General features: G+C 39.2%; 3 protein-coding genes across 4 annotated transcripts in view; all 3 read left to right on the forward strand.

Annotated features, from left to right (window-relative positions):
• The first annotated feature begins 243 nt into the window (after window positions 1–243).
• On the forward strand, window positions 244–1284 carry LOC138031753 (QRFP-like peptide receptor). The gene has a single exon (XM_068879374.1). It carries the CDS (start codon window positions 244–246, stop codon window positions 1282–1284), a length of 1041 nt encoding a protein of 346 aa, XP_068735475.1.
• Window positions 1285–6755: 5471 nt separating this feature from the next.
• LOC138031754 (fas-binding factor 1-like) lies at window positions 6756–7433 on the forward strand. Its single transcript, XM_068879375.1, has one exon. It carries the CDS (start codon window positions 6756–6758, stop codon window positions 7431–7433), a length of 678 nt encoding a protein of 225 aa, XP_068735476.1.
• A 1051-nt stretch (window positions 7434–8484) lies between these two features.
• LOC138032895 (uncharacterized) overlaps window positions 8485–12500 on the forward strand; it is a 7154-nt gene continuing 3138 nt past the window's right edge. The window contains exons 1-5 of one of the 2 annotated variants that reach the window (XM_068880602.1): window positions 8485–8655; window positions 9980–10207; window positions 10940–10973; window positions 11966–12023; window positions 12178–12500. The exon at window positions 12178–12500 is cut by the window's right edge and continues 3138 nt beyond it. In XM_068880602.1, the coding sequence (XP_068736703.1) occupies window positions 8602–8655; window positions 9980–10207; window positions 10940–10973; window positions 11966–11991 (342 nt within the window). In that variant the 5' untranslated portion in view covers window positions 8485–8601 and the 3' untranslated portion in view covers window positions 11992–12023; window positions 12178–12500. Of the gene's footprint in view, window positions 8656–9979; window positions 10208–10934; window positions 10974–11965; window positions 12024–12177 lie in introns of both variants that reach the window. The other variant, XM_068880601.1, reaches the window with a different exon arrangement.

Genomic DNA, 12500 nt, shown 5'->3' on the forward strand with positions numbered 1-12500 from the left:
TTAGCAAGCAAAGATGGGATTCAAGTATTCACTCAATTTGAGTTTCATAAGTCAGTTGTGAAAGAGAAGGAGTATAGAGAGGATGTATGACGGTTATTAACTCGTCAGTTTGGTTCTGGTTAGACGCTGGATCTCAAAGTGGAAAATCGAAAAAGTTACAAAAAAAAGTAAAACGAAACACGAAACCTTTTACTTAAAATTGATCTCTTCGCGACGTTTCTACACGGACTCAAAACGGAAAACATGTCGGTTAACGAAACGGATTTGAACAGTTTTCGAGACTTTAAAAAGTATACGATCGAGCGAGTAGACGTGGTTTTTGCTGTTCTGTATTCGTTGCTGTTGATTGTCGGGTTCACGGGAAACTGTCTCGTTATAACTGTGGTTCGCAAAACAAAAAGTATGCACACGACCACAAATATTCTTCTCGTCAACTTAGCTGTCAGCGATATTGTCATTCTACTTTGGTGCCCAAGAACCTACAGCTTTGTTTTTTACCCCATACATCCTTCAGGAAAAACTGGCGATTATATTTGCAAAATGTTCACAGGCAATGCTATCATAAGTGTGGCAATAGCCAGCTCTGTCCTAACACTCTCCGTTCTGGCCATAGAACGCTACCACGCACTGATGAAGCCCTTGAGGACGGGACTTCGACTAACCATTGAACATGTTAAATACGTTGTCTTTTTTATTTGGATCGGAGCGATCTCAATAAGCTTTCCGGATTTTTCAGAAAACAAGTACAGTCAACGATATGGAAGGTGCATATGTCCATTCAGTTTGGAGGCCGCTTCTTTACTTCGCACTCATGTTATTTGTACTGTTGTATTTTTGGGTTTCGTACCGTTTGTCGTTTTTGCGTACTGTTATTTCCAGATCATCCGAGGGTTGTTTTTAGGCCACACTGTCTGTGCGGAGGCGCCGTCGGGAAATGGAGATGATCGTACCAAACAGCGGCTAGGTAAACTCTTAATAAGCGTAACAGTTGCGTTTTACGTTTGTTTTATTCCGTACGGCGCCTTTATTCTATACATCGCGCTGGAAGACCGCCGCAAACTTATCTCTAACCAGGAAACTCTGTCTCTTCTCTTACGTGTGTTTGAGTTTTTGCTGACCTGCAGTTCCTGCTTAAATCCAGTTCTTTACGCGTTCCGCAGCTCAAATTACCGGAATGGTTTCAAGGCAGTTTTTACCAAATACCCTGCTGTCCACTCCAGTAGATTCGCATCTGTACATGTTGTGCGCAACCGCGACAATCCTGAATCTGGATTAGATGTTTAAGACTTGCGAAGTATTTACCAGCGAATTCGAAGTTAATTTGTTTCATTTGAAGGTATGATCATGCATGACAGCCTCTTCAACAAAAAAGATACGAAGGATTTTTTAGATTGGTCAATATTTCCTGCCGACCCACACAAAACAAGAACTTCAATTGTAAAGCACCTAGAACTAATTTATCTTCCAACCGATAAACAGGAAAAAAGACATAATTTTGTTTATTATTGGGTATTTAAGACCTTTTTGCATTTTCTTTTCTTTTTCTGTTTTTTTATGAGTTTTTATTATATGGCTTGTGTTTGTAGCCGATATAACGCCCGCTCTGATTGGCTAATTGTGACTGAATTGTAGGGCATTATTCTCCCTAATTATATGGTTCTGTCTCACAAGGACTGGGAACTACCAAGTTCACGAATTTGATTTGCTGAAATCGATATTGACCACGGTCTAGATTTTCCCATCTAGACCGGCGTCTAGTCCGGTAGTGTTTTGCGGTGAAAAGATGCAAACTAAAATGCAAAAATATTGAGTATTTTCTTCTACCAATATTTATTTATGGAAGTGCCAAACAGCATGATGACAAAAGGGAGGATGGCGAGCAAACTTTGACAGAATTAAGTTCAGCTCATCGCCACTCATCGCCGTTCGCAAGCAAAATGTCAGTTAGTACAAACCAGTTACATTAAACGAATTAAATTGTTCTAGTTTGCCATATAATAAACATCTTATTAACCGAGCTTAGTCAGTCTGTATGGGAGAATCTTGACCGAGGTCGTGAGTACAGACCGAACGCAGTGAGGTCTGTACACACGACCGAGGTCAAGATTCTCCCATACAGACCTCCTGCTCTGTTAATAAGAGCTAAGTAATGCCCACGGGCCGATTACGGGCTTGCAAGAACAAAGCAAAAGGTAATTAAAAAGCCATATAATAAACTACTTACTAACCGAGCTAGCTCGAGCCGTACTGGGGAATATTGGCCCTCGGTCGTTTTTGTACGGACCTCGCTGCGCTCCGTCCGTACTGCCACGACCTCGGGCCAATGTTCCCCAGTACGGCCCTCGCGCTCGGTTAGTAAGAAGTTATTATTAATTTCGTATCACGGTAGGTCATTAAATTGTACAAATTTACGTGTACATAATCATTATTTCAATCATCCTTGACGGTTTGAGTAAAGAAGGTTTTAGTTTGTATTTAGTGGGCTAACATCACTGGCACCGAGATTTCTTTATCAACGGTGATGAATTTATGTAACTTTCTACTTTCTATGTTTCAATCCGGCTTCAGTTGAGTTTGACTGTCAAAACGTTCAACATAAATCATGATAGTGACAAATTATTAATATTCCTTCCCCAATATATTTAATCAGTGAAACTAAAGTGGGCCGGCATTTGAAGCTTTCAATTAATGGGGAAGGAAAACTTAAGACTTTATAAAATAGTAGAAGGCGTGTTTTATCTAACTCGCATTTTAATTATATAATTATTCTTCATTGGACTGCTGCATCAATGGTCCTTGCCTTATTGTACGTTTGACAACAATTTCAAGTGCTGGGTTTAGTTCAGAGCGATAGTGTCTTAAGCAAAGAGCCTAACAAAAAATACTGGATATTTTAAACTCCACGATGTTACTTAAGGTGTATGCACGATAGTGCCAATATTCTGCAGAGCAGGCGTTTTTTGGCAGGCGGACGCTTGTTCATGGTCTAAAGCTCGTAATGGACCGCCATTTTGAAAGCACACAGCCGGTAGAGGATTGAGACCTTCATACTGTCCTCCTCTCACTGAGTGCAATTTTTTTGCCTGGCTTCAGGCCTCTGTTAGTCTTGCTATCCAAGATGTCGATCAATAGTTCTTACTAATACAAAAATACGCCTGCTTTGCAGGCTATGGTGTCTATAGATATGGGTTATTGACCAAGCGTGAGGTCAAGATGGCTGAATATTGGCCAAGTTCTTTTTTTTGCGTGTTTATGGTCGAGGTCCATAAACACGCAAAAAACGAAGGAGGCCAATATCCAGCCATCTTGACAGAACAAGCTCGGTCAATAAAGGATTTATTATATGACTTAAAACACCAAAAAATGATCTTTGATCTTGCGGGAGCAAGCGAGAAATCCCGAGTGGGAAAGATAGCTCCATCTTGCCCGCTAGGGTAGCCAATCACAGTGCGGGATTTGGTTCATCTTGCCTGCTAACGGAGCTAGTCATATAATAAATGTAAATAATACTCGCGTTAACGTTTGTTGTCCGCTTAGAGATAGAAAAAATAATGCTGAGTGGGAATTATGGGATCTAGGTTTTTATTCATGGATTGAAAATAGTGGGTTGGGAGGGGATTAGTCTTCAACCTTTGGTTTGAAGGAAACATGGGTTTATGGGACACTGACATGTCAAGATATTTTTAGGGAACTAGTTTAAAACACAGCGAATTTTGACGCTTATTACTAATAATTAGTATTTTGGATCAGATTAATATATTTCTTCTTAACTTTTAATTCACTAAGAGTTAGGTGTCCCAAATGAATTTACGTATATGTAAGCTAGATCTACCTGACATATTAATAAAGTGATTGATTGATTAATTGATTGATGGAAGCGAGGAAGCTGAGGAAGTCTTTTGTGTAAGCTCCGAGGTGATGTAACCTGCCATCACAGATAATGTTTGCCTGACGTCTGTGTTCGCAGGGTAGAAATGGTGGTGTTGCGTGTGAATGGAACATAAGACCCCAGAGGCACCGGCCGAGAAGAACGACCTCTGGGCAGTTTGGAAGCATTCGTAGTAGGGTCAATTTCTCTAATCGGCTATTTCTAGTATTTGAAATTTTTGAGATGGTACGGAAGAACTGAAAGTCTATGATTGAAAGACTTCCTTCTTCTTTTCGCCAACGGGAAAGAATTGCATTGTATTCTATGGAGACGATAATGACATTGAAATTAACTAGTCAGTGAGTAGGCTGACTTGTTTGGGACATCGAACGAGTGATTTGGCGGCGGAGCTACCAGCGGGCGAGATGAATGGGGCCATACTCGCTCCCTGGCGGCTCCACCTCCAAATTATTCGCTCGATGCCCCAAACAAGTCAGCCTGCTTGCAGGCTAACATTGATAAGGGTATATTAGTTCACGAGGGGTTTCTTTTCAAACTTTTCCGGTTCGCAACATGATGGCTCAAAATGTGCTTTTGAAGTGCAACTAAACTCAAATATTTTTTGTTCCTAATATAAATCTCCCATACAAAGCAAACATATGTCACCATTGTCACCCACAATTTCGCTTTTTCTGTGCCGTGCAAGCCACGTAAACTTAGCAGAACAAGCAGTAATTTGGACCAACGACCATGATGTGAGAGGCCTAGGTCTATTCTCGATTTTACGTCACAAACTGCTTTGCATTCCTGTTTCAAGGAAATTTTGTGGGCCAAATTACTTTTAGTTTTGATAACTTTGCGCGTCTTGCCCGGCAGATAAAAGATGCCCGCGGCAGAGTTTGAGGTAAGAATGGCAAAACATGTTTACTTTTGGTGGGCAATTTAATATTGTAGACGAAAGATATTTGAGCCGTTTAGTTAACTTTAAGTTTGTCAAAACTTCTGCAATCAGGCAGAAAGTTTATTCCATCGGCCCAGGCTGACAAAACGTTTCCTTGGAGCTAGAAGCTGAATTTGGACGTATAACTGAATGCAACGTTAAAGCGATTTTCAATTGAGTATCGAGAGTAATTAGCGAATTACTTTGGTTTATGATTACTTCACTCAGTCATTGGTTCAAATTTCTCGCGCCACTTTTTCAACCAATCCGAAGTGACACCAAAACCAATCGTGGCTCGAGTGTGCACACTTTCCCACGCTTTGTGTCGGCTACGTGTAATTACTTCGAATTTGGATTGGTTTACTGGATTGTCTCCGTCCTTTTTGATTGGCAAAAGTAATTACTTTGGTCTCATTTGAAAACCGCTCTACCTTCTTTTTAAATTGGGACCATATAGGAACACCTAGGAACTTTGGGTCCCCCTAATGAAGACACTGTAACTTTTTAAGCAATATTAAAAATATTGATGAAAACCAGAGTATCATCAAGCCATGTCTTATAATTACTGTGAATCCGAACTTTCGTTGGAGGTAATCTTTGTACCACATCAGCTGGCCCCAGTTGTTTAAACAATGGATATCACTATCCAGTGGATAAGAAATAGCGAAACCAATTGCACAATCCAATGCATAGTGATTTATTCGGTGGATAGCGATATCCATCTTTTGAACAACTGGGGCCAGATGTGTTGCATTGATCAAAAAAGGAGCAAAATTTTGTCTCATGGAGAGTAATCGCAAGATCGTAGGTTCGACTCCTGCAAAGGAGAACTCGGATTCATTTCGTGAGTCAGCATCGAATAAAAAATAAGAACTCTTGGCCACTTTAAGCCACTTTTGGTTTCCCGATAAATTGATCGAAGGCGCGCTCACCCAAGCTGACGATGCAAGGTGAGAGTGTGCAATGCATAACTTTAGTGGACTTCGCACTTTGTTTCTAATTATAGGCAGCTGAAAAATTCAGGTCTTTTCAACGGGATTTGAACTCATGACCTTTGCGATGCCGGTGCAATGTTCTACCAACTGAACTATGACGCCACTCATTGAAGGACTTATGAATAAAGCGACATTTGGGTAAATTGTCTAGCAAAGTGCGAGGATCACTTGGCTCTTTCGTCTAATATATAGAGTTAGCCAAGCCTTAAAAGCGGAGCTCCCGGGTTATTTATTTTTACTGGCCTTACTTAAACAATGAATTAACGATTTTTTTTGTTCAGCCTTGGCGAAGAGCAATCAAATAAAGAAAACCAAAAAAAACAAAATAATCTAAAACGAATTCTTTCGTTTCTGCTCTTCTTTTATAGGTAGTCCAGGCATCATGCGACTTTTGATATCAGATGCAAAATTAAAAATCTTCTAAAGATATGGCAAAAAATGCAATACAGAGCAAGATGCATCTCTAAATTAAATTAAAAGTGATGATGTTAGATCCAAACGACTGCTCATTAGCGGGGTTGCATTCCTCTCTTAGGGATGCAGTTGTCAGTCTTTTAATTCGTTCTCTTAGAGGTATTTAAGGGTTAATTTAGTCATTTCTAGGGTTCTCGATCAGTCATTTTCGCTTGTGAGTAGTTCTTGTAGTTTCGCTTTCTGCAGTTTGTTACTTTCTTCGCTTCAAGCAGTCAATATTCAGTTACCAGCTCGTAACAAATGTAAGTGTATCTTTTCGTCGAGTTTCTGTTTACGATTAGTTCATTTTACTAAGTAATTTTTGTATCTGTTTGTTTTCTAGTCTTAACCGCTTTTCGCTTTCACCGCATGGGTTGAGTTCGCGCCGTCATAGGCAGTTGAATGAAGAATAAAGCGTGTTTGAATTTTTATCGCTGGATTTTTGTAGTCGTAAGAAGATCACATCGTTAAGAATTTGTCCTGAGTTTGCCGAGATTTGATGGCGGCGAAAGAAGATGGTCCTGGTGGTGGTGATGTTGTCTTTGGCGCTGCTAGCTCGGCACTAGATCAAGTTATTTCACTCGAAGACCTTCGGCGGCTGAAGAATTCTAGATCTGGATATCTCTCGGTAGTTACAATTAAAAGGAATGAAATTCAAGTGTTGCTGTCCCGCGAAGGGAACGCCTCTCGCGTTAAAGAGAAAATGTCAGAGTTTGTCGCTGCATTCGCTGCTTTCCAGGAAGCTCATGTTGTATATATGTCGTACCTGTCTGACGAGTCGAGCGTTTTGAGGTGCCATGAATCTTTCGAACGTGAGTCTGTTCGCAAGGATGACTTTATCCATGAAGTTCAAGGTTGGATTAAAAGAAGTGAGGAAGTGGCGCGTTTAGACTCTCAGTTGCAACCAGAAGGCTCTGCAAGTCAGATCGTGTCGAGAACCTCAGCCTCCAGACTTTCTAGTAGAAAATCTCATCGTTCTTCTCGCAGTGGTTCGCGTGGAAGTAATGTATCTTCATTGTCCGTGGCCAGAGCTAAAGAATCTGCACGCGTAGCAGAGTTAAAAGCGGAAGAGGCGGTTCTTCAGAAGAGACAGCTACTAGAGAAACAGAAGTTTCACCTTCAACTGGAAAAAGAACGCTTAAGAAGAAGAGTGGCACCATCCCCCCTTGCCTATTAACAACGAAACACTGGAAAACTTGAAAATTTACAGGCACATGTAAATCCAGTTTCCAAAGTGTAAATTTGGATTTACATGTTTTGTAAATTACAATTTACACGTTAAGTTCCGTAAACTAAGATTTATAAGGTATTTACATGTTGGAGTGAATTAGGTAAATAACCTGTAAATAGTAATTGACATGGTCATGTTCTTGAAGTATAAATGGAGGAACATGTAAATAACATTTAGATTGTTTCAAATGAATTTACAGTATGTTAATCATGTAAATGGGTTTAAAATATCCTGTAAATAACATGTAAATTGTTACAATCCTGTAAATCGAATTTCCATGAAACTTTCATGCTTCAGTTGATCATGTAAATTAACTGTAAATAGTGACTGAAAATCATTCTTTCGGAAGTTCAAGGTGGAGAGCATGTAAATGACATGGAAGTGGAGTTTTCAAAAACCATGTTAATAAAATTTTCACGAGACTTTCTTCACTGATGTTCGAACAAGTAAATCATGTAAATTTGCCCGAGGTTTTTTCTCTCTTAGAGCGACAGAATAGCGAGTTGCGAGTCGCGAGTCGCTGCTCTTAATCTAAGAGAGAAAAAAAAAACCTGTGGTATCCGTGGCATCCAGGGTAATATCTCACGATTTAGGTAACGACTGAAATTGATTTTATCCATCATGTTGTATTTCATCGACTATTTCATCAATCACACGTGTTGTGAATCGACGCAGAGAAAGTAATAGAATGGACTATGCCCCTTGTAATGACAATTGCAAGTTGAATTTCAATTATCATTTCAGAATGCAAAGACGAAAAGAATTGGTACAAACCACGACCAAAGAATTACCTCGACTGAATTGACAAACGGAGTTCTGAATGTCATGGCTTTTTCGTTTACTTTTGTTTCAGGAGGTGATAATGAACACGAGACAGTGTAAAATGAAAACCAGCCTTTAGGCTCAGTGTCTAAATTAATTTTTCTGTCACAGATAGATTAGAGTATTCACACGTTGCAAGCTCAAAAAACCAAACGCTGTCAGAGGCAGTGTGGGCTCGCTTAACTCTGTAACCGCGCCTCTATAATCACAGCGGGTTATTTTTGGCGCAAAAATCTGCTTTTTAATGGCCGTCGATCTCCGTCAGGATAACTCTCGCTAACATCGAGGAAATATGGCTCAATTGAAAACCAGTTCGATTACTCCGATGCCTTGTGCTTCTTTTGAGGTAAGGTAATTTGTTTTTTGTCGCATTATGTTGTGCTTTAAATGTTGTAACCGGCTCTTCTTTTACAGTAGACACTGAACTCTCCATAATTGTCTCTAATTGGAGCTGAAATTAGTCGGCATCTCAAGACAAAAAAAAAATGCACAAAGGCTAGTTGATCAAGATCGATTGTATCAAAACATGAAGCTTTATTTTATTCAGTAAGCCTGATTGCCATGTAAAGTGACCCTGGGTTTGCAATGCAGCAGTGAAAGTTAAGCTTCTATAAAATTGTAGAAGCCATAGTGGAGTAAATGTCATGGATTAAATTTACAAAGTGGCTGTTCAGACGGGACTCGTACACCAACCTATATTTGCTATTCATATGGGAGTCTTGTAATTGTAATTATCGTTCAAGAAACTGCTTCTAAAATAATTGCTATATGTTGCTTGGTGTTATGCTAAGAATTTGAAGGTATTGACATCCAACAAGCTCAATGTTGGTCATGTGGAATTGAATTTTTAAGGCAGCCAGCAATTTGGCATCCATTATTTTGTAGAAGGTTTACTCAAGCCAATAATTGACTAAAAAGGCAACATTTGATGGAACCATTAAATAATTTCCTCTCAAACATGGGCATTCACAGGATGCCTTTATGCCCATCTGCCTGTTAAAGCTTACATGTACTTGTCCTACATGTACAGTACACTCTTTGTTATGGGTAACCACTTTAAAATGAATAGTCAGTAATAAGCATTTAATGGCTGGTCTCTTGGGAAACATTTAATTTTGTTTCCTGAGAATCTCAATGTTTCCCCGAGGTGCAGCCAAGGAAAACATTGAAATTTGAGGGAAACAAAATGAACTGTGTCCTGAGGGACCAGTCATTAAGTGATTTGTTACATAGCACAAAAAGAAAAACATGCAACGGCAACAGAAATGGCGGTCGTTGGTCAACATTTGCAGGTTACAGTGCACTGTTACGCTCTGACATCATAGATTTTGCACTATTGTCCAGAGACTAAGACTCAGAGACCTTTGGCAGGAAACAGTTTTATTGTTAGATGTCATGTGACCTTGAAGTAACCTATGAGAGCGCACACTCTTGGGGGAAAAGTTCAGCTATATAACAATTGTTGTTTTTTTTTCCAAGCAGTTGTCATGCCTTGCCCATGTAATAATTTTGTGTGTCAGGGGCAAGAGGATGATAATCAGATTGTGGATTGTTTAAAATGTTCTTGTTTTTTAATCCTTTGGGTGTACATTGTTTATTGACCGAGAAAAGTAAATCCAAAATAATGCCTTGTTATATTTCTATTTCCTTTTTTGCTTTGTTTTGGAAAGTGGAAAGGATCAGGAGGGCTAAAGGCCTGTCCTGGGACAATGGAAGAAGACAGCAGAGTTAATTTAGAACTCTGCAATACAATTTTGCTAGATGCAGACATAAAAATCCTCTATGGGGTTTATCAGGTGGAAGGTGCTGGCCAGGTTACTCTGTACAAAACAAAGGGCAGGAAGCACATAAGCAACATTATGTGTTCTTCAAGGAAGCCAAGTGCTTACCAACAGCAGGTGAAATAACATTTCCCAGTTCAACCTCTCAGACTTGATATGAGTGTTATATATAACCAGAAACCCATAAGGGTTGAAGCGTGTAACGGCCCCTTGAGTGCTGGGAAACAAGCTTCTGAATATTCAATTTGCTAAGTACCATATTTGGAACAACAAGAGCGAGGGGTTTCCAAATATGGTACTTAGCACTGAAACATTCAACCAATCAGTTCGCACTGAATATTCGGAAGCTGTGAACGCGCGTTACACGTTTCAGCCCTTATGGGTTTCTGATATAACCTCTTGAGAGTTTACATGTAGATAATGACAACTCTAATCTCAGTCTTATGATGAGCTCATGCACAGGCAACACATGTTTAGAGAAACTCAGTGTGGCAAAGTGGACGGTTGTAAATTTATCCTCTTGTGAATCAAGCACACATGTACATGTACACCCGTATGAATGTGCTGTACAAGCACTAGTGTAATACAATGTAGGACATGACATCTTTCTTGTGCTTGTGCATGATACATGCATTTTTTTTAAATGTTGAACATTTAATTGGCACTTTCAGTATGGAGTAATGAGGTCTTTAATATTATTTTCATTTTATTATTGCTATTCCTATATATGTTTACACCAACATTCAAGGTACAGATGTAGCAGGGGTCTAGTATGTATTCCTTCAGTTTAGTGATGAAACTCTTTCTCTTTTTGTTCTGGGAATTTTTTTGTTGGTGCTCTAAGGACAGCTCAAGGAAAAGAGCATGCAAAGGAAAAGCAGAGGTCAGATAATAAAAATAATATCAGATTTTACCACACCTTGATTACATGTAAATTGTGTATGATTCCCAGTGCACTGGTGGCTCAGTTGGTTGAGCATTGGGCTCGAACCCCGGCCAGATCAACACTCTGGATCTTCAAATAACTGAGGAGAATATGTGATTGTGAAGGGGAACCTCGTGACCCGAACTTATTCAAGGTCAAACACCGTAAAATGCAATGATTTAGTCGCTTCACTCAGTGGCCAGCGATGTGTTTAAGATTACAGTCCTTTTAACCTTGTGTCCTCGTGGGTAGAATATACCTGAGGATTACAGTTACATGTAACTCACACTTTTAATTTTAACGTGTGTCCCAATAAGTAGGAGTCCTTGATTTCAGTTTGGACTTCAACTTACATTGCCGTCATAAACCTTGTGAGTAACTTGTGTGAACAACACACTTCCCTGGCTGAAAACAGCTTGTTCAAGCTCAAATCCAAAAGAAGTTGTTTCAAAAACAGCTTGGGCACCATGATTAAGTCTATCTTGACTCACTTACTTTTGACTTTAGGTTTTAGATAAGAATTCATCATCTCCGCAATGCCACTCAAAAACTGTTTTTAGGCTGTTTGTTGGGATGGGGGAAGGCTATCCGGTACTGGCATGTTCAGAGGCTCCATTCCATCTGGCTTAAAGCTGCATCTCCCCTTCCTGAAAATAATGCCCCATCTTTTCCAAACAGAAAATTTTCTGATTGTCAAAGAAATACTGCCATGTACACTGTAATTAACAACTTACTAACCTCACTTGCTTGGGGCTGTACTGGAAACTATTGGCCTTTGGTTGTTTTGTTTGGATCGATCACTTGACCTCGGGCCAATATTCCCTAGTATGGCACTCCTGTTTTTTTAGTACTTAAGAGGTTAATCATGTATAAAGAGTAAGGACTTAACTGGCAAATCTAATGTTGTTTTCAAACTCCTTTACCATGAGGCAATTTATTTATATTTTTAGGAACCAAATGGCAATGTACCAACTAAAGTTCAGAAAGTAGATTTGCAAACTGACTGAGGTAACTGTTATTTTGCCTGTAAAGTACTGCTGTAATATAATTTACCACTATAGATCTCTTTTGGGACTCATTTTTATAAGGTTACAGGTTCATATTTTTTCCTGCTTGAATTTTTGTTATACACCAGTTCAATTTTGATTTTCCTTTGTTTCAGACTTGGAAAGGGCATTGTTATAGCGTGAAGGTTACAGGTTCAAATTTTGTCCTGGTTGATTTTTTTGTTTTGAACACAATTTCAATTTTGATTTTCCTTTGTTTCAGATTATGATAAGGAATATTAATTAAACGAAGAAAAACATCAAAACTGGATTGCTTTGAAAAATTTTAAACCACAACATCTACATGATTGTTGATGATAGTCAATGATAGTTGAAGCTCGCTCTTCTGTTGGACCACCAACTATCAACTATTATACACTATCATCAACTATCATTCATTTTGAGCTTGTTCAAATTCTTCATGATAGTTGATGATAGT

The sequence above is a fragment of the Montipora capricornis genome, chromosome 14 (assembly GCF_036669925.1).
Source record: "Montipora capricornis isolate CH-2021 chromosome 14, ASM3666992v2, whole genome shotgun sequence".
Classification (NCBI taxonomy): domain Eukaryota; kingdom Metazoa; phylum Cnidaria; class Anthozoa; order Scleractinia; family Acroporidae; genus Montipora; species Montipora capricornis.

What these genes read in the sequence shown, in the direction of transcription:
- LOC138031754 (XM_068879375.1), top strand. Translation starts at nt 6,756, where the DNA reads ATGGCGGCGAAAGAAGATGGTCCTGGTGGTGGTGATGTTGTCTTTGGC.
- LOC138031753 (XM_068879374.1), top strand. Translation starts at nt 244, where the DNA reads ATGTCGGTTAACGAAACGGATTTGAACAGTTTTCGAGACTTTAAAAAG.